This window comes from Halichoeres trimaculatus, unplaced genomic scaffold, assembly GCF_033239565.1.
Source record: "Halichoeres trimaculatus isolate MK-OKI-2021-1 unplaced genomic scaffold, fHalTri1.1 fHalTri1_scaffold_2, whole genome shotgun sequence".
Taxonomy (NCBI): Eukaryota; Metazoa; Chordata; class Actinopteri; order Labriformes; family Labridae; genus Halichoeres; species Halichoeres trimaculatus.
Genome location: NW_027437180.1, coordinates 12,971,607 through 12,995,710, shown reverse-complemented (window position 1 = coordinate 12,995,710; position 24,104 = coordinate 12,971,607). Strand labels below are relative to the sequence as shown.

The window sequence follows — 24,104 nt, the reverse complement described above, 5'->3', positions numbered from 1 at the left end:
AAAGGCCCTTTGTGGAAATCTGTGCCTAGTAACTTTGCACTTCATATTAGGTTTCTCTTCTGCCTCTTCACTATCACATTATCTTAAGCTGTATTTGCTTGTTTTTCTCTTATTGTGCTGCATTTCTATATATTGCTAATCTTTCATGTGATACCCCTTCTCTCTGATTTAAAAGTAAAACTTATCTTTGTTTTTACATGTTTGGCTAATTAGATCCATTCTCTTGTTAACCATTATGCCAATGTATGTGGGATTCTCAATGTCTTGTCTACGTTGGTCCTCTACAGTGAATAGTCAATGTCATCAATTGCCATCTGTATAGAAAAAAACTTTGGTCATTTGAAGGCTTTGGCCAATTTAGCTTCTCCACTATAAAAACTGTGTCTAGTATCAAATAAGTATTAGGTAGAACCTGTGAATCAGTACTGCAGGACCACTTAAATCTGACGCATCCTTTACCACCAACTTTACTCTCCAATATTAGTATTTGTTCAACCTAAGAGCTGTTCACCACAAGACCTAGTACCAATATTTTACTATTTTGCATTTAAACCTTAAATGCAGTTCATTTTAATCTGGAGTTTACCTTGTCTTTTCTTCTCACATTTTTTGTATTTCAACATATCCTCTTGCAAAGGACATGAATTTATCCAGTTTCTGATTAAGTCAATACAGTCAAAACAAAATGTTGCCTAATTCTTAAGTGCAAATATAAAACCACACAAAAAAGGTCATCACACTCAATATTGTCAACAAGAGTCCATCTTGAATTTAAAAGGGCATGTTTATTGAACATACATCCATCTTGGTTGTTTTAATTGAATGGCTTATGATCAGAACATTCAAAGAATATGTGCAAAACCACCTCACACACACCTGTGAAGAAAAACAAAACATCTTTGGTGAGAGGCCCCTGATCTTGTTATCAAGTCTTCTACAATATGGTTAGTCTAACGTACCCTTCACAAAACTTCAGGATAAGTCTCAAAAGAATCTTCTCTTAACAGACAAAATAAGAATACCCATAATACAAATGTGTCGATAACAAGAAAGCTAATGATTTCAGGAGAACTATGAAAACAACCATTTGGTTCAAAACTTTTTACAGAGTATGATGCACTATTTGAAAATATAAAGTGGTTCTGCAATTTTCTACAGTCTATATAATTTTCAAATTATTCAGCTGCTGTGAAAAATAGCTCTTCTTGATACTATATGTATAATGTACATCAGTTACACATGGTTCTTTACAGCTCACAGAAAGATTTAACATACAGCACTTGAGAGTGTGTCCAGGAAATCAGGGGTAAAAGTTAGGCATCTTACTGTTGACAAAGACAGCTCATGTAACAATTAAACTTGTGCTAAGAGCTCAGGGGAAAATATAAATTTGTAAGACCATTGGCTGAAATTTGTGCTTTTCAGACTTTGCAATTAACACATTTTTTTAACAGTGCACAGAAGAAATCTTATATAAGAAAACCATTTGCCAGACATTGTGGCACATAGCTTTGACAGTTCCAGTTAATATCAGAGAGCAAGAACACAAAAGTCTTATATCAAAAGTTTCGCACAACATGGCCTTTTCATTATCAGTGGCTTATTTTATTGGCACATTCATAATCAAAAAACATGTAGTTCAAATTTAGATCAAAGAACTGGATTTTAAGTATCCATGCTCCACAAGGCTTTTCAAACTTTTGGGACCAAACAACAGCAGAGCTGATCATTTTTTAATATTTAAATGCTCTGAGTGTTTTTTTGTTTGGTCTTTATTTCCTCTCTGTAGTGCATTGTAAGTATTGCTTGTTAACTAGAACTGTGTTCTTCAAACAAAAAAGTTGTTTTTTCATTGATAACTACGATCAAAAACAAAACAAAGCTGTTTAACTTTTACCTTATCTGACATTTTAAATCCTCAGTTTTTTCTCCCCCTGTCTGTGGTTTGTCATATCTTTTAACATTCAGTAGTCCCCCCAAGAGGTACTTTATCACATCGACAGGACTTCACTGTTGATCACATGCTGTTCTGAATGTGCTGCTTTGGTTGGGAAAAAAGAATCAGAAAAATTACATCATGTGTGGAAACTTTGGCTGTTTGCTCAAAAACAGAAGTGTTTTGGTATCACCACCTGTAAAATACTTTCATGTTAAGTCTCCTTTAAATGAAGATCTTATCCACAGATGCTACATTTGTTTCCCTAAAAGGAGCATTTCCTCTCGTAGACTAAGATGTGGAAGATTGGCGTCACTCATTCATAAAAATGAGTGAAAATGCCATTTTTTATCGAGTCATTCTGGGGAACTGAACTGCAATCAGCCATTAAGAACTGTAAAGGAAGGCGTTATAAATATTTATTCAATAAATACCAAAACAAAGCATGGTAAATTTGTCTGAATATGAAAATCTAATACAAAAGTGTTCATGTTTGTGTTTTTCATACTGTAAAGCTGGTGAAGGTGGAAGTCTATCCAAGTGACTGACACAAAAGTTTGAGGTCTGACGTTGCCTGTCTTACTTATAATCTCTAAATAGCTTAATGGTCTTTTCCTGCTTTTAGTACCTGCTTTCATACAGTCTCTGAAGCGTATCATTGTTTGTCAACATTTTGCATTCATAAGGGGATAGGCACATACTACAAACATTCATTAAATTAGCTTCAGAAAATGATTGTGTGCTATATGAAGTTGATGAATTCCCTACTGGCAATTCACAGAGGTCCACTGCTCACAGGCGCTGCAATCAAGCCCGAAAAGACTGATCATGAACTACAATTTAAGACTGAATTTCAGAAAGAATTTCTGTTGATTCGTGTTTTTTTTTAAGCTAAAAGTTTCCTTTACAAAGATATATACATTTTGTGCAAAATAGGAACTGCTGACATTGAGATTTGTTAATGCACTTACTCTTCTCTATCACTAACAGGGCAGATAGAGAGCAACAGAAACACGAGGCAGAGCGGTTCGAAATCGCTGAAAAAGCACTTAAGAAGCATGAGTCTAATGGGACTTTTCACACAGTCTTGTTCTAGTGTCCCTGTACAGTATCAGTTTGCAAAAGCACACACTGTGGTAACTCCACATTGCACTCATCCACGATGTTCTGGCTGTGTGTTTTTTCTACGTAGTTTCCTGCCTGCAGAGAACGGCTGAGCAGGATGTTTGCGAGCACCTGCTGAGGAGAGCTGTGTTCGGCCTGGGCAGTGATTGTCCGTCTTGACGTCATAACTGCAGCTAGTATATCTTTCACCATATATCAGTAGCTTGTGTTGCATAAGAAGGACGACTGAAGGTGTGTGTGTGTGTGTGTGTGCGTGCAGTGTGAGAAGTCTTAATTGCCACAGGCTGTTGTCGGGCTCGTACTTCCCAAATATAACCCAAAATACACAGGTTAAGGCCACTGTTCTCATGTGGGGAGTGGCAGGATTTCTCAACAACTTTATCTCAATCATTTGTAGCTGAGATTCCACTTCCTGTTCCCACACTCGTTTTATCTAAGATGCACACATTCATATCAACAAACATTGAGAAAGTATCTCAACGAGACACACTCGCTCAGCCACAAGAATGAACCTCCTTGCGCTGGGTGAAGTGCTCTCTCCTTCCCTCCGTGACACAAAGTTGTGTGTGTATGCGAGTGTGTGTGTGTTCATTTCTGTGTGCTTGTATCAGCCTTGTGGCTCAGTGCTGGCGCTGTGGTGCGGTCCCTCCTGCTCGTTGATGGTGTGGAGCAGGAGGCACACTGGAGGGTGGAGCTGTGCACTGCCTGTTTGCTGAGCTGGCTGAGAAGGTGATGACGGCCCACGTGCACCTCGTCTCTCCAGCCCGCCCAGCGCCGCCTGCTCCTCCTCTACACTGAAGGAGGCTCGATGACCGCAGCTGTCACAGAAATCTCCCGCCTCCTCCCCCTCCCTCTCGTCTTCACCTTCTTGCCCCAGCAGGCTCTCCAGCTCCTTCAACTCCTTGCCTTCCTGGCCCGTCCCTCCAGCGCCACTAAAGCCGCTGCTACGACGCGTGCTGCAAACACACACCTCAATCCCAGAGTCCCCTGTGAATCTCCTTCTCCTTCCGATGGCGAGACGATCTTTATCCTCAGCACAACCCTCGGAGAGGTCCTTCAGTAGGGGGTCCTTGCAGGAGTCATCCCCACTTCTTTTCTCTTGGTTTGTATATCCCTCCCTGTTTACCCCGTCTGACAGCAGGATCCTTCCTGGGTCCTGTGCCGTCTGTTGGGGCTTGTTGTCAGGCTTTGGCCGAAAGTCTAAGGTAGGGGGCTGTGGGTCGTCTGTGCTGGGTCTGCAGCACTGACCGTCAGAGACTGGGGCCACCGCAGTGGACTGCATGGTTGGACAGTGTCTTTCCTGCTCTTCAGGAGCTTGTGGACTTGACGTCACGGAGGAGGGGCCTGTGTGTAAGGCACTGTATGGAGGGGGAGGAGTCGGTGGCCTGTTGACCACCTCTTCATAGTCAGGCAGGAGGTAGTTTGGCAGAAACCCTGAGGGGAAAAGAGTGGAGAACAACATCTGAGTACTGAAAAATACACAAAAATAAATTCATTATTTTACACCAAGCTACAGTTACAGGGATTAGCTTTTGATATAAACACACATCCTGATTTGATGCCATAAACATCAGCTGGACCTGACGCAGTTTGAGGGACCACTGATCTGACGTTCTGTTTGCAACAAGAAGAACAAGAAGAACTTTCTGGGTCATTTCTGAGCACAGCGCTGTCGTAGGTGAGGGTGTTGTAACACTGGCAAGGTACCAAGAAAGGAAAACTGACCCCTTTCCTGAAAACTGGGGCATGCAAACAGGGACGGTTCTGACAGTGTGTGGAATCAAGGATACATCTCAGTGTGGACGTGTGATTCGGGCCAAAACCTGAATGACGATGTTAGTAACTGTTTAAACTGTCTCTTTATGATTAAACTGAACAGCTAGCATCCAAAACTGAACACTGAACAGGTAGCAAAGTTTATTTTAAAAAAGAGCCAGAGGAAACTGAACACAGAGCATCATTAGCATTCAGTTTGGGTCATGACTAGTTTTAATTCTGGCACTTTGTTTCTCTTTGCCACAATGCGTGCTCTTTAGCTGGTGAATTTTACACTGTTAGCACTATCCTGATGTTAACCAGAGTCTGGTGGTTTTCTGTCTGGTTACTGTGGGAATAAAGGTAGATAACAGATGTGAGACTGAGCCAAAACTTGTTGACTGTGGGCTTGAAAATCAAAACAATGAGCTGAAATATGATTAAGAACGAAAATGAAAAATTCTGCCAGCATGACCAAGGTTCATGTTTCGACAATAATAGTCCAAAGGAGCAAAATGACTCCTATCTGTAAAAAAAAATAACTAATTATTATCAACATTACTCACACTGATGTATGTAACAAAAAGTAACACATGGATTGATGGTCTCTGTCAGTTTGTTTGAGCTCTTACTGAAGTAGAAGGGCACAGAGGGGTAGTTGTGTGCTTCACGGTAAGCAATGAGATTGATCTCGTGCTGCCGTTGCTGCTGCTGCAGTCGGTGTTTGGTGCGGCGATGGTGACACACGCAGCAGCAGCTTAAGATGAAAATAATCGCCCACACCAACCAAAACCCTGCAAAGACAGAGAGAAAGATAAACACGATTACTTTCAATTTCCAGTGGGACGCTTTCAAAATACTGCACTTGCTAGCTGTGATGTAACATCAGGGACCTGCTGCTAACACAAACACGATATCTGCAGATCAAACACTGACAACATCTGGCTTTAACACATGCTCAGCTGTTTGTGCTGTGCTTCGGATTTTCAATTCAATTCAATCCCAGCCACCCCCAAAAAAACCAAGACCTAGAGGAAACACACACACACACACACACACACACACACACACACACACACACACACACACACACACACACACAGGGGTACCGCACACCACTGTTTTACTCTAGACGTCCACTAACCTGCTGAAAACAGGTTTCTAACTAAACGCCCTTTTCAGTGTTGTTTCTGTGGTCCAGTAAGATGTTTGATATGTATGTTTTTAACAACATCCTCCACTTCCTCTTACTGCTCTAAAGAGCCCATCAGCGTGCTGCTCCATTCTCTAAACCCTGTATTGGAAACCTTTTATCCTGTCCACAGTATTTGCCCTTTGTCCATCATCAATAGCTGGGTGCAGAATCAGGTCAGCAGCACGGCTGAAGTATAACGTCAGTGACATGATGGCTGTTCATGTGGAAGTAATGATTGAACTGCTGCTTTATAAAACAAACAGTCAAAGGTGTATTCAAAAATTCATCTTTAAGTCATCTTTGCATGTTCAGCGTGTTTCTTAGAGTTATAAAAACAGTGACAAGATTCCTTCTCCAGCAGCGTTGATTAACTCAGCCTCAAGTTGTGTCTGTGTCCAATCAGTTTGTTACAGACGTGAGCTTCTCTCCAGTGAGGAGCTACATGTTGAAAAGTGCACATAGAGCACATTACTCCAACACAGAACATGCAAACTTGTTCAAGCTTGTTTTCCTTTTTTCTCTCGCAGACTGTTACTTAACTGTGCAAGATGTGCAGATCTAGAGATGTTTTGATGACTGTCTGCAGTCAGTGAGCCAAATGTCAAAGGGAGAACAGCTAATTAACAACATTCATCGAGTAAGAAGCTGTTAAACAGTTAAACCCCAATGATCTATGTGAAAAAGCCTGAAAAAAGTAAATGAAAAACATTAAAAACACTCGGGCCGGCACCACTTAAACTAATTTAGTCACGCTCCTGCACCACGTTGCAGTTCTACATGTTCTACGTTCATGTTGATTTTAAAAAGCTTAAAAAATTGGAGGTTTAATCCTGACTGCTTAATTATGATACATTAATATAACCAGCCTGTGTGAAATAAAAATGCTTGAGATTTTCAACGTGAGGATCTTTGTGTCTTGTTTTTTCACTCAAAATTAGTGCTGTCAGGCAATTAAAAAATTAATCTAATTAATTACAGGATTTGTAATTAATTAATCTAATTAATCACATTTTAATCTCATATCTGCTTAAGGTCCCCAAATAAAGAATTTGAATTCACATTATTCACATTAAAAATTACATTAAAAGACATTTAAAAGATAATAAAAATAATACAACACATTTTCAGGTACTCTGAGGCATAAGGAACACGTGAAAAAAGTTTTATGGTTCTATCTTTATGAAATCCATACAGTCCTGCACCTAAGATGATTTGATTTGATTTTTAGGACGTTTTTTGCTTCTGTCACATTTTTACTCAATGAAGACTAAATTTTCACTGCAATATGAACTTCTATACTTCTATGAGGTCAGGAGAACCAGGGCTAAAGGGTAAAAACTGTGAGGAACAATGTACAAAACACTTATTCCAAGTCTTGGATCCAAGAAGAGTGAAGTATTTTCAGTTTTACATGCTCTGAACACACAAACTGTTGCTGATTGGTGCAGAGCAGCCCCAAGCTGAAACATGACACCAGGAAGATGGAAGGAAATTTTCAAAGAATTCTTTAGATTTAAATACAGGACATAAATCAATCATTCAGGGCTTGTTTGATGCAGTAAAGAGTGTAGAATTATTTGTTTTGTACAGAATTGAGCTAGAGCAAACGGTTGATTTTCTGCAGATTTTCAAAAAGGACGTGTGAATGAACGAGATGTGGACAGCAATCCCCCAAAAATCACTCTTGCTTCCCCTCTGGTTTAAAGCATGTTGCTGACATCATGTGTGATACATTCAGGGACCGTCGGAAATTTGAAAATCTGACGAGAACACCACTTTTTCCAGATTAATCTGCGTTAATTTTTATAACCTGTTAATTTGCGGTGTGATTAATTAATCTAATTAACGCGTTAAAATGACAGCCCTACTCAAAATACCAAAACAAGGTTTTCAATGCTGGTTTGCATCCTTCCAGTATCACCACCACATAATCTCTACATGCTCCTCAGAGGGAATGTGTGAGCTCAACGTTTTATTCTGCAGTTTAATGACAGCAGTCGTTCCACGTGGGGCCTGTCTTTGCTCTGCTGGCAGTCAGTCAGTCACACTTTCTGTGCATCAGAAGCAAAGCAATAATCAGGATACACATTCCATCACAGCCAGTTTAAACAGCTGAGCCAGTCATTCAAATGCCAGTTTAACTCAGCTTCAGTTCAAAGTAAGACCAGTTTTACAGGTTGGTGTTTTTGGGGGATGTGGCAGCACATGCAGCTGGAAGGTCTCCCTCTTCTAAAAACTCACTTTGGTACCTGTTCTTTACCGCATACTGACACCATAAACCCACCCTGCTTTAAGACGGACATGAGTCCCACCTTCTTTCATAAAACATACCCAACTTTATAACAAGTACCAACAAGAGCTAGACACTCTCTGTTTGCCTTCCAGTGCGAATACAGAGTACCTTCGTACAGTAACACCTCTTATTCAAGGTAACGTCTTCAGATTCAAGAGGAAACTTGAACAAATAGTGGACAGAAACTTACACCAGAGCTCATAGTAGTAGCTGCAGCACTGAGACTCTCCGCAGCAGTGTCCCGACTCGCAGATGTAAGTCTGGTTGTTGACACCTTCACATTGCAGGAGGCTCTGCAAGACAGAAACAGAGTCACTTACACACTTTTATGCTTTCACCTCACTGTATCTTACAAAACTTTGCCATGGTAAGCTTGACTTTTCATCTTTTCACTGGAACTAGATAACACAACATTAATCCAGTTACTTTAAGATAAAACAAAAACAAAACCATTAGGCACAAAATTTAAAATAAAATCTCTTTAGCTGAATTTGAAATCTTGAACTGTAACTTTTGGGAGAAGCGACTCTGGTGATTCAGGTGACACAGCATAAATCAAATGCAGAGGAGTCAGCGCTTTTTAAAGAGGTACAAAACAAGTACAACCAAGATCCCCAGGGTGAAAGAAGGTCATGAGGATGATTTCACAATCAGATTTAGTTCTCTACTCTAGCCTAAACTACACACTGTAATGTAGAAACTACAGCAATTCATTCAGGCCATAAAGGTTTTTTTTGTTTGTTTTTGAGCATTACTTGTTCTAGCTCAGATCACAGCGAGGAGACATACCTGTCTCATCAGTTACAGCACCAAGAGCTGAGTCTGGTCTTAAAAGGGGCAGACAGAGCCGCCTGCACTATCCTACAGATGGCGTACAGTCCAAACATGAAGTCAGCACACTAAATGTCCAGTCTTGGCCATGACACTCTTGGAAAAAACTTTTTAATCTCAACAAGTCTCTTCATGATTAAATAAAGGTTAAATAAAATAAATAAATCAAAAGTTACTTAGTAGCCTTAGCCTTTAACACAGATTCAACATTTTTAATTTCTGTTTTCTTTGGCCTCACAAGATCTAATATTTTCAGTTTCAGTTCAGTCCACTATCATAAGCAAGATAACACAGGTTGTACTTTACTACAGGCATAGCCAGAACAGTGATTATTTACCCAAGATTAGGCCTGTCACCATAATCAATAAATCCATTAACCGAACGATAAATAAAAACGTCCTCTGTAAGTTTGCCAGCCTCGATAAACTGACACGTGCATGCATGTTTGTTTTCCTCCTCTCTTTCGACCAAAGAGGCTGAATAAGAAGATGGCTCACTACGTCTATCTTTCCTAACATTGGGGGGCATAGGTTCTATAGCAGATTTAGCGGATTTATAGCGGAGTGAGCATCTGTCAAAAATGCGATCTTTGGGGTGAAGACGAGGCTGCTCGCGCGTACACACAAAGAGAGCTGAAGCGAGCGTCCTGAGGGGTAAGGAGGAAGCACGAAAGATACGGTTCTTAAGCCGCCTGCCACAGTCCCAGTGTGGGAATATTTTGTTTTTTATCAGAATGAACAAAGTGTGAGCGCATGAACACCAACAAGCTGATATGTCGCATTTCTTTGAAAATAGTGGCGACGAAGAAGAAGAAGAGGAGGTGCAGCGGAGCCTTGTTCTTTGACAATCCGCTCTTACTGAGGCTTTTGGTCGGCAAAGTAAATAGAAATAAAAGCGCCAAATGGTGGGCGCTCAAGGACAGCTACATTGCCAAAGAAATGCAGCCCTTCAATACGGTTGAAAGCCAGAAATGTTAAAAATGTTTGACAGACGGTACGGATTGACTGGGAAAAAGTACATGTTACAAACAATTCAGGAACTGTATAAACTTTTATTTAGGCTATAGTTTTTATTGTTGTTGGTTTTTTTTGTTTGTTTTTGGAGTTTCGTTTTTTCCTTAGAGACAGGGTCTATGTTTTGTTTTTGATTAGTATTAATTATTTTCATTGACATGCATTTTCTTGCAAAAAGAGAGTCCATTTCATTTTCATTGTATTTTTTTTCTCTTTCTTGTTTGTTAAATTTATTATATTTTTTGTTTAACTTATTTTAATTAAAAGATCCTGACCTTTTAATTACAGTTAAATACTCTTAAGAAATTAAAGCTTCTTGCTTTTGATATGGTGTACTCACTTTGTTATCCTATTTATCATAATTACATCAATGAAAAAATGAAAAAAAAAAAAATTAAAATAATATTGACAATAATATCGTTTATTGGCAAAAATATTTTGGAAAATTATTGCCAAGCAAAATTTGTTATCGTGACAGGCCTTCCCAAGAACTAGTCAACAGCAATACTTTCTCAACTTCAAGGAGCTTCGTCAGCTCTCACAGCGATAAAAACGCAACCTGAAAGTTGAGGTCCATTCCAGTGTCCCACTTTGCCGCCACAGCCTGACAGTGAGCCAGTCAGCTTTACAGCAACATCATGAAACTGAAGCAGCTCAATGGAATTCATCAACAGGAGTATACGGCAAACACACACTGCTCCACTACCAGTCATAAATCTGTCCTAAAGCCGTCAGAAAGTCTGCAGAAGGTAAAGTCACAAAATCCAAAGCACATTGGAAATGTACAGGACAATTATTGTAGACTCCAAGAGTTTAGCCATCAGTAAATTTTCACCTTGGGAAGGCTTCAACTAATGTTTACTTTTATTATCAATTACTGTGACGATTGTTTTCATGAACTCTTTGTTTTGCTGAGTCATGAAATTCTGAAAACTGCTCATTCACAGAGCCTCAAATGAGTTTTTCCAATCACTTCATGTGCCCAACCAGCAGTCTTATAGACACATTCACCATCTGAAATAAAGAAAACAGCTCATTGTCACATCTAAAGCCCTCACAGGAGCATTTTTTTCAAACTGTTTAACTTGTCACTGAAGCTCTGGATTTGGGGCTTGTGTTGTTATTCCAAATTGAAGATGAAGGCCAAAGAAAATGCTCACACTGCAGCTAGCCAGTCGCCAACATTTATACTTAGCTGTGAATCTGGAGTAAACAAGTCCGAACCACTTGTACTGGTGAGCTGCTAGAATTTCATCAGTGTTTAAGGCTCATATCAAGTGAAAATGTTTGAACCCCGGCCAGCACAGAGCCCCTCACCGCGTCACCCATCATCTTACACAGTTTCACCTTAAAAGTTCATCTTAGGCAAGAAAAGAACTTTGAAAATATCTGACAATGTTTGACACAACGGTCCCGTTAATCTTAAATCCAAAAGGCATGTGTCTCTTCTTTGGACTGCTGCATGTTTCAGCTCACAACAACAACAACAATAACTCAAATTAGTAGTTAAACTGACCGAGCAAATCCATTACAGCACGGAAAAGTTGTGGGAGGATACGGATTAGACCAATGGTACCAAAAGACAAGAAAACACTGTTATGACAAAGCTCTCGAGGGAAAAGTTTGTGGGAAGACGTCCAAGATGTTTTATTTTTCTAAATAAGCTCAGTTACAGTGCAAAAAAGATCTCAGAAGTACTTCCTCCCTGTGGATTACCAGTGCAGGTCCCAGATGATGAAGCATGATGACCAAAAGTTCAAAAATCCCACACAGGTCCCTCCACCTGTGAGCTTATAATCCCACAGAGGAAAAATTCAGACAGCTTGGAAACATACTCACTCCCTTTCTCCCTCCCTGACTCCTTGCCCCTTTTTTTCTTTCCCTCCCCACCCCCCCTACACACCCACACACACACACACTCCCTCACCCACTCCACTCCACTCCCGGCCAAACAGTGGACAAGGATTGCTTTACGGAAATTTCCAGGCAGCAGCAGACGGCGAGCTCCAAGCTGAGCCGCTGCAGGATAAAAAGGAGTATCGAGCAGCGAGTGAGGTGTGCTGGGAGTGAGGGAAAGTCAGAAACAGAGAGGGAACACGGGAATGATCAGCTACATGAGCAAACAGATCTGCACAAATCAAACTGCTGACATTCAGCGAGGCAACAACTTCAAATATGATAAATTAATCATTTCTCCACAGCTGTTTTTTTAAGAGTGATTTTATTCTCTGTGATAAACACAAAAAATCCTCTTCTTATACTTGGTTAAAATTCCAGATACTGACATTAAGTAATCACCATGCACCCTACTTGGCAGCCCGACCTCTTTTTTTTTTGCAATTGGATACCCATAAGCATTTAGTTTGTTTGGGTCCTCAGCCTCAGCTGCATAAAGATAGCCGAGTACAGACGGGGGTTGGGATTTGGGGAAATAGGCCGTCATATGGGAAAGGTGCTACATTGGATGCATAAACAGAAAAGACGCGTGTAGCAGGGAATATTTGGTAGCAGCAAGGTTATAATTAACTAAAACAAAACAAAAAACGAAAACTAAAATTTAACATACATTGCAGTTAACTCAAATTAATAAAAACTAGAAAAGAAAACAAAAACGATAAGTAAACTAAAACTGTATCTTGTGTTCACAAAACTAACTGAAACTAACTAAAATTAAAGACAAAATGTCCTTAGTTGTAGTTTTTGACAATATTAATAGCCTTTAGGATTTAAATTAATCCGACACATTTTCCCAACCAATTTTACGACAGTTTTCTGCAGTTGTCAGTGCCGTACGGCACCATCACAGTGACGTACTGGGACATGCTTGTTTACTGCACTGACTGGCTGTGCACTGTGCTGCGACGAAACGTAGTGGAGCAATGAATCAGAGCATCTGTAATAGTTTAATTTCATGTGAGTCTGACTTTATTGTTACAGAGTCCAAGTTACTAATTATTAAAGCTCATATTGTATTGTTTTATATAATTTATGTTTTTATTATTTCTATTTATTTATGTTAATATTAGCTTATATAATTCATGTTTATATTTTTATATTAAGTTTATATTATTTTCTTGTTTTTAAGACAGCAGCCAACAGTTCAGTATCAGCATTGACTGAGCAGTGAGCACTATGTTGAACTGGGAAATAAACAGTATTACAAAATATTTACTCTGACCTTTTTGAATCCTGCACCTGGTTAATAAGGTATGAAAAAACTAAAACTAAACTAAAACTGAACTAAAACTAAACTAAAACTAAGTCTTGTTGCAAAAATTAAAACTAAATAAAAACTAGAATGCCCGCTCCAAAACGAATTAAAACTAAACTGTAATGGAAAAAAAATGTCAAAACTAACTAAAACTAAACTATAATGACAAATCCAAAACTATTTTAACTTTGGGTAGCAGAGAGTCAATCTAAAGGCTGCACCTTCAGATATGATAACTTTAGATCTCCTCAGTTTTACTTTTTACTTTCCGGTTTGACAGACAGTGACCGAGCAAAGAATCTGGAGCGGCTGGATTCCTGTCTTCTTTCCAAAAAGGTGACACACAGACAATCCTGCTCTCTCATGCTGTACCACCAGATTAAAGCAGATTTGGTTACCGTCCCAGAAACCATCGCTACATTGGATATTAATCAGCTTAAGTAATGAGAAGCTGCTGAAAAGAGCGGACAATGAGAACAGCTCAAAAATCTCCTGGTGAGCCCGTGGAGATACGTGACTCTAGCTCATAGTCAGATCTTGACTGCCCAGTCAAAGTTGATCCACTTGACCTGAAAGACTTGGCGTGTTAGCTGATGCAGAGTGAGACCCCGCTGACCCTGAACTTATCATTACATCCTGCAACAAAGAGAAACTGTTCTTTTATAGCCAGCAAGGTTACACAGAAGAACAAAACACTGCTGACACATCTCCAGCAAACACTCATACCAAACATTCCTCCAAAGAACATCCTCCATAGAGGTCAGTTCAACAACCTGACACGGTCTGATTGGATCAAAAAAGTTGGAGCGTACAGTCTCTGTGTCAGCACACGAGGTAAGCACAGCCAGGCTGATATTTTACAATCAAGCTGAGTTGTTGCTTCGTCAGAGTTAAGTCTGTGATACTTCAGGAACCAGACACTTTGTGCAGAACGTTCATGATAAACTCTTGAAACTTGTTTATCTTGGAAAGTTTTTATCCTTTGAGAAAGTTTACATGATGAAGGATATTTTTAAATGATTCTCTCCCTAGAGATTACTCTCCAGGAATTCAGGAACTCATCATGTGCATACTCAACGAGGCACTTTACACTGCAACTCTGAATCAAAATTCATTGGAAGCATCGTTATGAAAACATTATGCTCATTTCTTTTGGTTAACTTTGGTCGTGTCAGTAGACATATTCACGAAAGATTAATGATTGCTTGTGTAATTATAGACAGATATATCTACTGCCTGCTCAGGAGAAGCATTTTCACCGATTAATCGACATCGGCCAAAATAAAATGATAAAAATTTTTGCTCCACCTAGATTCTGTCGTTCCTGCTCCTGTGTGTTGGGCTGCACACTGCCCGAGTGCCCGCCCCCTCCGTCCACCATTATGTTATGTAAGACTACAGAACGGTGTTTTAACATCGTGTTAGTTGCTTTTTTGTGAGATAAACAGAGATAAATGGTACTGTTATTTCACAAGTCCACCATTATCTATAATACGGCATTTTAACGTCATGTAAGTTGCTCATTGTGTGTTTACATTTTGCCTTTTTTTCTACTTGCTGTGTTTACAGTTTGACTTATTTATTTATTACTGTGTTTACAGCTTGTTCTTATTTATCATTGGTTTAAACTACAGTTCTTATGTTGACGGTTTTATAATCAAAGTTCCTTGTTTTAATTTAATAGTGTTCTGTCTCTGTCTTGAATCATATGGGTTATCCTGTGTATATCAATGAATTTATTATATATATCAGCCGTTATCCGGGATATCGGCCGATATATTGGATAGGGATGTCCCGATATTACATTTTCACTTCCGATACGATACCAATACTGCAGCGTTCAATATTGGCCGATACCGATATTAATCAGATACGATATCAGCATTAAACATGCATACTATTATTACTTATTCTGTAGTATGTCTGTCATGTTAGAAAGGGCTTGATTAAGTGATATTATTCAAACAAAGAACAGTAGTCAGCAACAGTAGGTATGAGGAAAAACTGACCCATTTATTATTAACCAATGGGTAACAGAAACTGATTATATCTGAGTGCTTATAGAGATTTCAGATGGATTCCGATGAGATACCAATACTTGTTTTTTTGCTGATATCGGACCGATATCCGATTTCAATATCAGACTGGGACACCTCTACTGTTGGATATCAGCTTTTCTTTGCCCCCAGTATCGGTATCGTCATCGGCCCCAAAAATCCCATATCGGTCGGGCTCTACTTAAATTAAGCAGATTTTCTCATCACTACAAATTCATAATATGTAGAGTTGCTGTAGAAATCCCTAAAACTGTATATAAACTGCTGACAACGGTCCGTTCTTAAAAATAGCACGAGATCTTCATGAGACTTGATCAAATGATGAGGTCGTTGCATAAGAATCTCGAACTGATTCGGGACAAATTGGAAGGTCAGGCCTCAAAAACCAAGGTCTCCCGATAGCTCTGCCCTCCACAGGGCTCCAGAGGGTTGACCAATCAGAGGGACGGAGGTTTGAGGAGCTGGGAGTCTTAAAGAGACAGCAGAATATCCCCTATTTAATGTTGAGAATCATCAGCACTGTGCAGCACTGCAGTAGAGGAGACAATGTTGGAAAAATACAACAATATTCAGCCAGTGTTTGACTTTTCCTCAGTTTAGTTACTGTTCATAGTTTTACCCATAATGTTTCATTTACTATCAAACTGTACCAACAATACCCCACAGGTATTTAACACAGCACTGCACCAGAGCTGAATCACACACCTTAAATCTCTGGGCGTTCAACAACCCCGCCATCATGAGGAGACCAACGTGATGCTATGAGACCTTCCAAAACACGATCAAACAAAGCCAAATTAATCTGTACTCTTGATAAAGTCAGCAGCCCACACTAACTAGTGTTTTCATTTCTGAAACTAAATATCTCTTGCATTATTCTGAGTTTCCACCACTGCAGTGGTAATGTTACCTGAATGCCATGCAGTCAGCAGATGCAGCGTGTAGCCTCGTCCTAATTCCTGATACGGTTTAAAAACCTTACACACTATTTGATGTGATCCTTGACATCCTTAAGCTGAGATTCAGATGAGAATGTTTCAATAATTTTCCAAGACAGCACAAGTTTTTTAACCTTTTTCCCACACTCTTGTAGTTTTTTGAGAAGTGGAAAACAGTTTTCCTTGTTGTCGTATATACAGAGTATGACCTTGTGCATAAAGATCCCACTGGAGGCACAATGCAAGCGTCATCCCCCTCCCACCTGTGAGAGATGCTTATAATGCTGTGTTCGCACAACAGCTTATGCAGTCTTGCAGAAATTTATTAAGGAGCAGGCAGGAAAAAGTCTGATCAGGCCATTTGTTTGTACATCCACCTCTGCCAAAACTGCTTTAAGGAGTTCACTGCACATGTAGCTGTGGCAGACTTTGATCTAGATATTTTACTTGTCCGTTATTTTGATGGATAGATTCGTAAAAATTCCATCGAAATGAAAAATGATCCCTTAATTAAAAAAAAGAATTATGAGACCTGCTAGAAATGAATTATATATTTTAGCATTTCATCACAAAAGCAACTCAAATAAAACTTGTAACAATATTTGTGCAGGGCAATTCTTTTGCTTATTGGGCAAAAAAAGAAAAGATTGATTAAAAAAATAGATAAATAATCGAAAATAAGAATAGTGATCTAGTGTCTTGAGCTTTGTCAAGTAAAAAAATGCTCACACAGCAGGCAGAATGCCCTTTTTAAAAATAATAAACAGTAGGCACAACTCTTAAAAAGACGGGTTTCCCGATCCTGCCAGAGCCCGCTTCACCAGGAGGAAATCCTGGAGCATGCGGTCCCGATGTATGAGAGAGGCGGTCTCAGATTCATAGTGGTCACCAATGCCCACGGTCAGCAACAACCCATGACAACAGAATAACTCATTAATTATGCACCTTTGCCACTGACTGGACAGGGGGTGGACCGCAGGTGTTAGGGATGGGTACCGAATCAGGTATTTTTACAGGTACCGACCGAATTCTGTCAAAAGTACCAGGTACCGTTTCATGTAAAATCAAAAGGTACCATGTTTAGGTACCTAAATGCATCCTTGTGACTGTGAGGGAGTGGAAGAGTAGGGGATTTTCCATGCTGGACGTGAACACAGCATTGCAAGGTTACATATTGTAGAATAAATATGTTAAACTGAAAAAAAATATTATTAAACAATTTGATATTTTTCTACTACATAAACACAAAAAAGTACCAAAAACTGGTACAGTTGAGTACCGGTACCAATTGCCAGGTACTGGGCATCGGTACCGTATCGTTTTAAATGTGAAATGGACCCATCCCTAGCAGGTATTGTATGTGATTAATGAATGGATGTGTAATAATGAAAGTGATGGACTGGATCACTCTCAGGGTTCCTAATCTGTCAAATTGACGGGCAACCTTCAGATTTTTCTATCATTGCTCAAAAAAATCCCATCAAAGATGGAGAATAATTGATTGACGTGACCTCTATGTTGTAGGTTAACATGATGAGTTGACTGTCTGACATCATGGCCGATCAAACTATGGCATTTTCAAGAACAAATTTTTCCAACCGTAAACTTCTTGTGTCTCTGAAACTGTGTCAGTGCCTTGGCACAGTCCCCCAGAACATTTACAGACCATTTTTACCTTTTCTTTCTTTACTGTGTACACTGAGGATGACATCCAGGTGAGCTGATGGTCACATCCACTCACCCAGAGCCAGCGTGAGGTTTTTGTATTGAGGTGTGATGTCTTATGATCATAAACTTTTTCATACAGCTGTTCACAAAATTCTGTACAGCTGGTTTCTACAGAGTAAACAGTCTACACGCCATCTTATTTCTGGACTGTAACGAATTGCAAAATATTTAACAGGCCTGTGTCCACATGTACTCAAGATACATATTCTAGAACAGAAATTGTGTTATATCTAAATCTTAATAAAAGTGTGCTGCTCAAAATTTTGTAACAAAAAAAAATCCACAAATGAGCTGAGAAGGAAGATGTGGGGGGACATGCTAAATTGTGTGCATTCTAAGGTGATTTCTAAACACAAACATAAAAATCAAGTACAAGAAAAATGCACAATTGTTATACTAAGTTGCCACCACCAAATGTATAAGATTAGGTATTATATCAATGGGGTAATTATACCACCACTACCCAGAAGCCTCACTTTTACCAAAACAAATGATGAAAAAAGTTTTCTGATTACACACAGACAAGTACAGTTAAGCACATGTCTCTATAAAGCGTCAACCTCTGGTATAAAAAAATAAGACAATACTAAGGTGCTAAAATCTGCTGTTTCTTGAGAGCCCGCTTGGCACCTGAAGTACCAGAAGTCACATACACACCAAGCCAAAAAAGCCCCACAACTCATCTGGATCAATAATTTATCTTTTGGCACACGCTGTACAAGGGCTGAATTTTTTTCTGACTGAAGTTTAGAAGATATTAAGACCACAAGTTCGCTCAATCAGAGGGACAGCTCAACCCATTTGACCAACGGGCGCCCTATAGCTGTTGGTGCAGAGACTGAAAGCCCGCTCCACTTCCAATGTGGTCGCACCAGACGATTTGCTTCAAAAATCTGTTTCAGAAACAGACAGGTGACGTCAGGAAGACCGTCTATGTTCTTCACACAAGGTTGGGGTTTGAATCCTCTCTAATTTGCTTACATCCACATCACACCACACAGTATTTATTCTTCCTCAAAATCTCCTACTCATCACAAACCAATGGATAAGTGACCTTTCAGCGTGGGTGCTAAAGAGAGAAGAGACAGATAAAGCAGTCTGACAGTGTTGCTACATATTACAAGCCCAAAATGTGTAGCACACGGACTATCCCTTTATTTCACCTTACTACAGTATTTTGCTTTGCTTTAAATTTCTACATGTCTACGTGAGGGGAAACTAATAAACCATCAAACATGTGCCTTTGTTTCTCACAGCTGTGTGATGACACACAGCAAGTGTTTGGGACAACAGCCCACTGAATAAATCACAGTGTCCAATTATTTGACAATATAATGGAGTGGAAAATTTATGCTGTGAACTGCTGATGAGAACTAATGAGAAATGTTAATCATTGTGTCTCACAGTCACATGGGATCAGTGGTAACAATAAAGCTGAAACATGAAATACAGCTGACTCTGTTTTGTATGAAGTTTGGAGGGTGAAAACTAACAGCAGATATGGCTCAGAAGTTTCATAACTCGATGGATAACACACACAAGTGTAGTGATAGCGATAGATAAACAGATTAGCAGCACATGGAGCAACACCTGTGATGACACAGTATCTGGATTCTTCTTGTCAAGGAAATAAAATCGAAACCGTCCTGAAGCAATTAGCCTGTGACCTTTGTTTATCCAAGCCAGACTGGATTCTTTCACTTTCAACACGTCTCTGAACCGTCAGGGGTATTTCAGTACATTCAGTTCTGATTCAGCAAAACGAGAAGTAAAGTCTTCCATGATAACTGAGACTGACTCTGCTTTCTCTCAAGAAATGCTAGGACTGCAAGCTGCTTGGTCTGAACAGTATCTGGGAAAAAAAAAACATTAAAGATTTTTCCCATAAGTGATGTGAAAAAAGCAATTATACCCTGAAAATATGGTGTTTTTTAATGTGAATATTCATTTAGTTAAAAAAAACCCATCTAATATCATCATTAGTCTAAAGATTTTTTTTCCTGTGACAAAACTTATTCCTGAATTTTAACACACTTTGTTCAGCGCTAAAACAGCAGCTCAATACGAGGAAGGGGTTATTAAGCTCATAAAAAGCGTTTATATTGGCTATAACTCATTTATCTATAACTATCATGTTGTTTTTTAGGATTTACGCAACACACATACTTTATAAATCCAAACAGCCTGAAAAGCCAGTTAGTTTGTTTCACCTCAGTGTCTCACCATTTACTCAGGGAGTAGGTGATATCTCAATTAGCTGTATTGGACTGATCAAAATGGTGTAAAAGGTTTATCATCCCCATCCAGTGTGTGAAATGCACACACACAGAATGAGAACACAGATTAACATTTTCTCACTTATTTCTAAGCATTCAGAATTTTGCATTGTCATGGTTGTTAACACCTCTTTTGCTATAACAATAATTTGCCAATTACTGCGCAGCCAATGTAGCAGTACATAACAATTCTCAACTTCCAGCATTATTCCCCGCTCTGTTGACAAAAAGCCATAATAAGAGATCATTTTTTTGTTTTGAAATTACTTTAAAAAAAAATTACAGGTCAAAATTGAAAATACTGTCAGGGATCACATGCAGAATAAAATACATACAAAATCTGTGTAACTGACTCATCTACTCGGCAGACTTGACCTATGATTTCCAATCCTGCCAGTAAAGTCTGCCAAAACATCATCATGCATGATTGGTAGTGAATGATCAAGCTTTAAAGGGAGCTGTGAGGAGTTTGACAGTGATCTTGAAAAAGTCTCCCTTCTAGATATGCCTGATCATAATCCACACTTTAAAATGAGATAATTAGCACCAATATTGCTGGTTAGAGGTTATTTTAATTTGCTACTTCTCAACTTCCAAGTCAGGTCGACCGGGACCGGCTGATGAAGTTTAGTAGTGAGAAGAGATGAATCACAGAGATCTGTGTTTTTCTCTGCTAAAAACGATTTCTATGACTAATTTTGTAGTAATGTGGATGAATCACAGAGATCTGTGTTTTTCTCTGCTAAAAACGATTTCTATGACTAATTTTGTAGTAATGTGGACACTGAAACCAAAATGTCCGACAGAAAAAGGACAGAAGAGCAGAAGAAAGCTGAATGGGAAAGTGATACAGCCCGAGCTAAAGGCTAATTAGCCTTTAGCTCGGGCTGTATCACTTTATAACACAGTGGCTAATCTATTTGTGATCATGTTCATCCCAACCCACCCACAGTCAGCAGTTATTCTGCAGTGGTCTGTTCAAACTTAAGAGTTTACCAATAAAATGAAGAGCGAGGTTACGTTAGCTCTGATTGGTAGATGACTGGCAGGGCATAATCAGGATTTACTAACGTTGCACATTACAGACATGTCTTAGTGCACCGGATTGCTAGCTGTGCTAAATATAAAAGACTACTAAACTACTTACAAACTGACCGTGTTTACTTGGTGTCACGTTAGCCTATGGATATGCCAAAGCACCGGGCTGCCAACGTCGCAAACACAAATGCTGCTACGTCTGCTTGATGTCAGTGTCAAACCACAGCGCTACGTAGCTGTACTGATAAGTCCCTTACTTCAGCGCGTTGTATCCAGTAAAAAAAGTTGTCTTGAACAAAGAAAATCTGTTTTGATCCGATCTTCATTTAATTCCAAAACAAACACACGCCTCGCTGAAAGTAATTTACAACACAGTGAGGAAACTCCAGGCCACAAGATGGCAAGGCAATTAAAACAGATCCCCCTTATAGAATCTTTAATTGCACCGTAAAGAGGCTTTATATTTCAATTTTAAAAATCTGAAATCATGGGTTAACTGTACAGACCACGAGAGTTTTCACAGAAGAGCTACCTGGTTACAAAATAGATTGACTATATGTACTTCTATTTTAACTTTGTTATAAAGAAAGTCATATTGACTTAAAAAGAACCTTTTTTTCCACAGAAGACCAGTAGCAGCAATGCAAAGTCACAAAAACATGGAAAATTTCACTAACCACACAACACTGGAAACCACAACAGTAAAAAAAAAAAGTCTAGAAAGACATTTATGTACACAGAGGCTTTCAAGAAAAACAAGCATAGCTGCCATCACACTCTTTGGGATACTATATTACTTACTATTTATCTTCAATTTCTATTCCAAAAAAGGAAAAGTACTTCATACAGATTATATTACATCCTGTTGCATCAACCTACTTCCACCTTAAATTGCTTATGTAGTCATGGCAAACACAGTGAGCCGTCATGAAACAACAGTGCAACTCAAAAAGGTCAAGATATCAGGATATCAACGGACATCCTTTCAGGACCACAAACTTGTTGGGAATGATCGGTTAATTAAAATGTCTTTGGACTCATTTCTTGGAAGAGGTTACAACAATTTTAACATTGTTAACACAAACTGAAAAAGTGTGTTCTACTGTTGTTTGATGGAGATGTGAAGTCAGTCAAGATTTAAGAAAATAATCATCATGATCCCAAAGAAACTAATAGGTACAGGTCTATTAAAATATATTTTTATGACCATGGCACTATCTGTGGATGAATAATAATACAACTAGAGAGAGAGCAAGACGGAGGAAAAGAAAGAGAAAGTCCTGAAGCTGTGCTTTAAATCCAGACATTATTTAAAACCCACCTAAACAATGCGTAGGTTAAATAGTTTTCAGGTCCATTTATCTCTTCTAACTGCAGAACATGCCCCGTAAACGGCAGATTCTCATTGTTGATGAAATGAAAAATAAGCAGCAGTATTTAACATCATCATCAAACAGGTTCAGGAGGTCCATGCACTCCTTAAATGTTTTTTTTCTGAATTGCTTGCGAAGACTAACCCAACTTAAAAACATGTGAGCGCTAACCTAGTTTTACGTCTACCTGTTCGACTGTTTTCATACCTGTAGAACTGCTTTCGGTGTTTATGCAACTCACTTGTGGATAAAATGTCAACCCTTCACCATAAACACAGAGCAAGGCCCCGACCCAAGAGCGTCCCTTCACTTCTGGGATGCTAGCTACGTTAGCTCTTGCAGCTAACGCACGAACTTATTGAGTATGCTAACATTATCTTGACAGCACACCTGAAGTTAAAGTCTGTCAGTTACCAACAACCGTCGATAAACTATACTGTAGTGCAGATTGGTTTTAATATCAAATAAGCCGAAAGATGTCTGACAGGAAAGTTTGCCAACTTAGCTGGGAAACTAGCTAGCTTATAGCCCTGGAAGAGCTTGTTTTTGACTGCTCAACCTTACCCTGTCTGCTGCGGACTCGGTGGGGGTGACAGAGCCAACAGCGTGCAAAAACAATCCCATCTTCAGAGCCGAACAAACGCCTCTCATTCCTCCTAGAAAAGTGACTACAGCTTCGGCGAAATCATGCGCACTCGATCACTGTGTTTCACAAACTACGTCCGAATATCTTCAACTATTTATCGGCCCCTGTGGCGCTGCGAGGCCGCTGCATGCGCCGCCTCCTCTGCGTACTGGACATTTCAACAAGGCACGGAGCTGCTGGCGCAACTGGTTGCCGTCGGTGCCACTGGCTGATACAGCTGTTACACAAGCCGTTCCTCCAGCACAGGCACTCTGCCTCGGTCTGCTGGGTGTGGCGTGGTCACCTCGACCTGATACATGTGCGCAACGTGATGGGCGTTCAGTCGGGCTGATGGCCACTGGTTTGCGGACTGGCCGACGATTGGACGGATCAGGCCAGCTGGGAAAAGCAGACCAATCACTGATCGGTGCGTCTCAAGTGCATGGCCTTGTTATCTTCCTGGATTCCTTGTTTTTTCTGTGTGGGAACACATTTTCAAAACAGAGCAGTTTATATCCTCATGATCCTATCTAAGAAGAAGTAACTTCTTACATCATGAATCTTTTGTTTTCCATATCTTATGAGGCCACATTCAAAATAGAAGGGAAAGCATTTGTAAAAACTTCTCCTTTATTTTCATCATAATCCCTGTCAAAAAAGTAATAATCCATATTTCAAAATAAAAACACAAAAATTACTCAGTCTTTTGT

At 39.5% G+C, this 24,104-nt stretch overlaps 1 protein-coding gene across 1 annotated transcript; it reads right to left on the bottom strand.

Moving 5' to 3' along the window:
* Positions 1-783: 783 nt before the first annotated feature.
* On the bottom strand, positions 784-23,767 carry wbp1lb (WW domain binding protein 1-like b). The gene is made up of 4 exons (XM_074664420.1): positions 23,334-23,767; positions 8,495-8,597; positions 5,449-5,610; positions 784-4,495 (listed from the first exon to the last, which is right to left on the bottom strand). Exons 1-4 carry the CDS (start codon positions 23,418-23,420, stop codon positions 3,669-3,671), a joined length of 1,179 nt encoding a protein of 392 aa, XP_074520521.1. The 5' UTR covers positions 23,421-23,767; the 3' UTR covers positions 784-3,668.
* Between the last annotated feature and the right edge of the window lie 337 nt (positions 23,768-24,104).

Bases quoted from the DNA above. Each gene is read 5' to 3' on its own strand.
- wbp1lb (XM_074664420.1), bottom strand. From the start codon at position 23,420: ATGAGAGGCGTTTGTTCGGCTCTGAAGATGGGATTGTTTTTGCACGCT. The intron at 5,611-8,494 runs GTAAGTTTCTGT...CTGTCTTTGCAG, and splicing joins CTACTACTATGAGCTCTGGT to GGTTTTGGTTGGTGTGGGCG. The intron at 4,496-5,448 runs GTAAGAGCTCAA...TTTTCCCCTCAG, and splicing joins CTCTGTGCCCTTCTACTTCA to GGTTTCTGCCAAACTACCTC.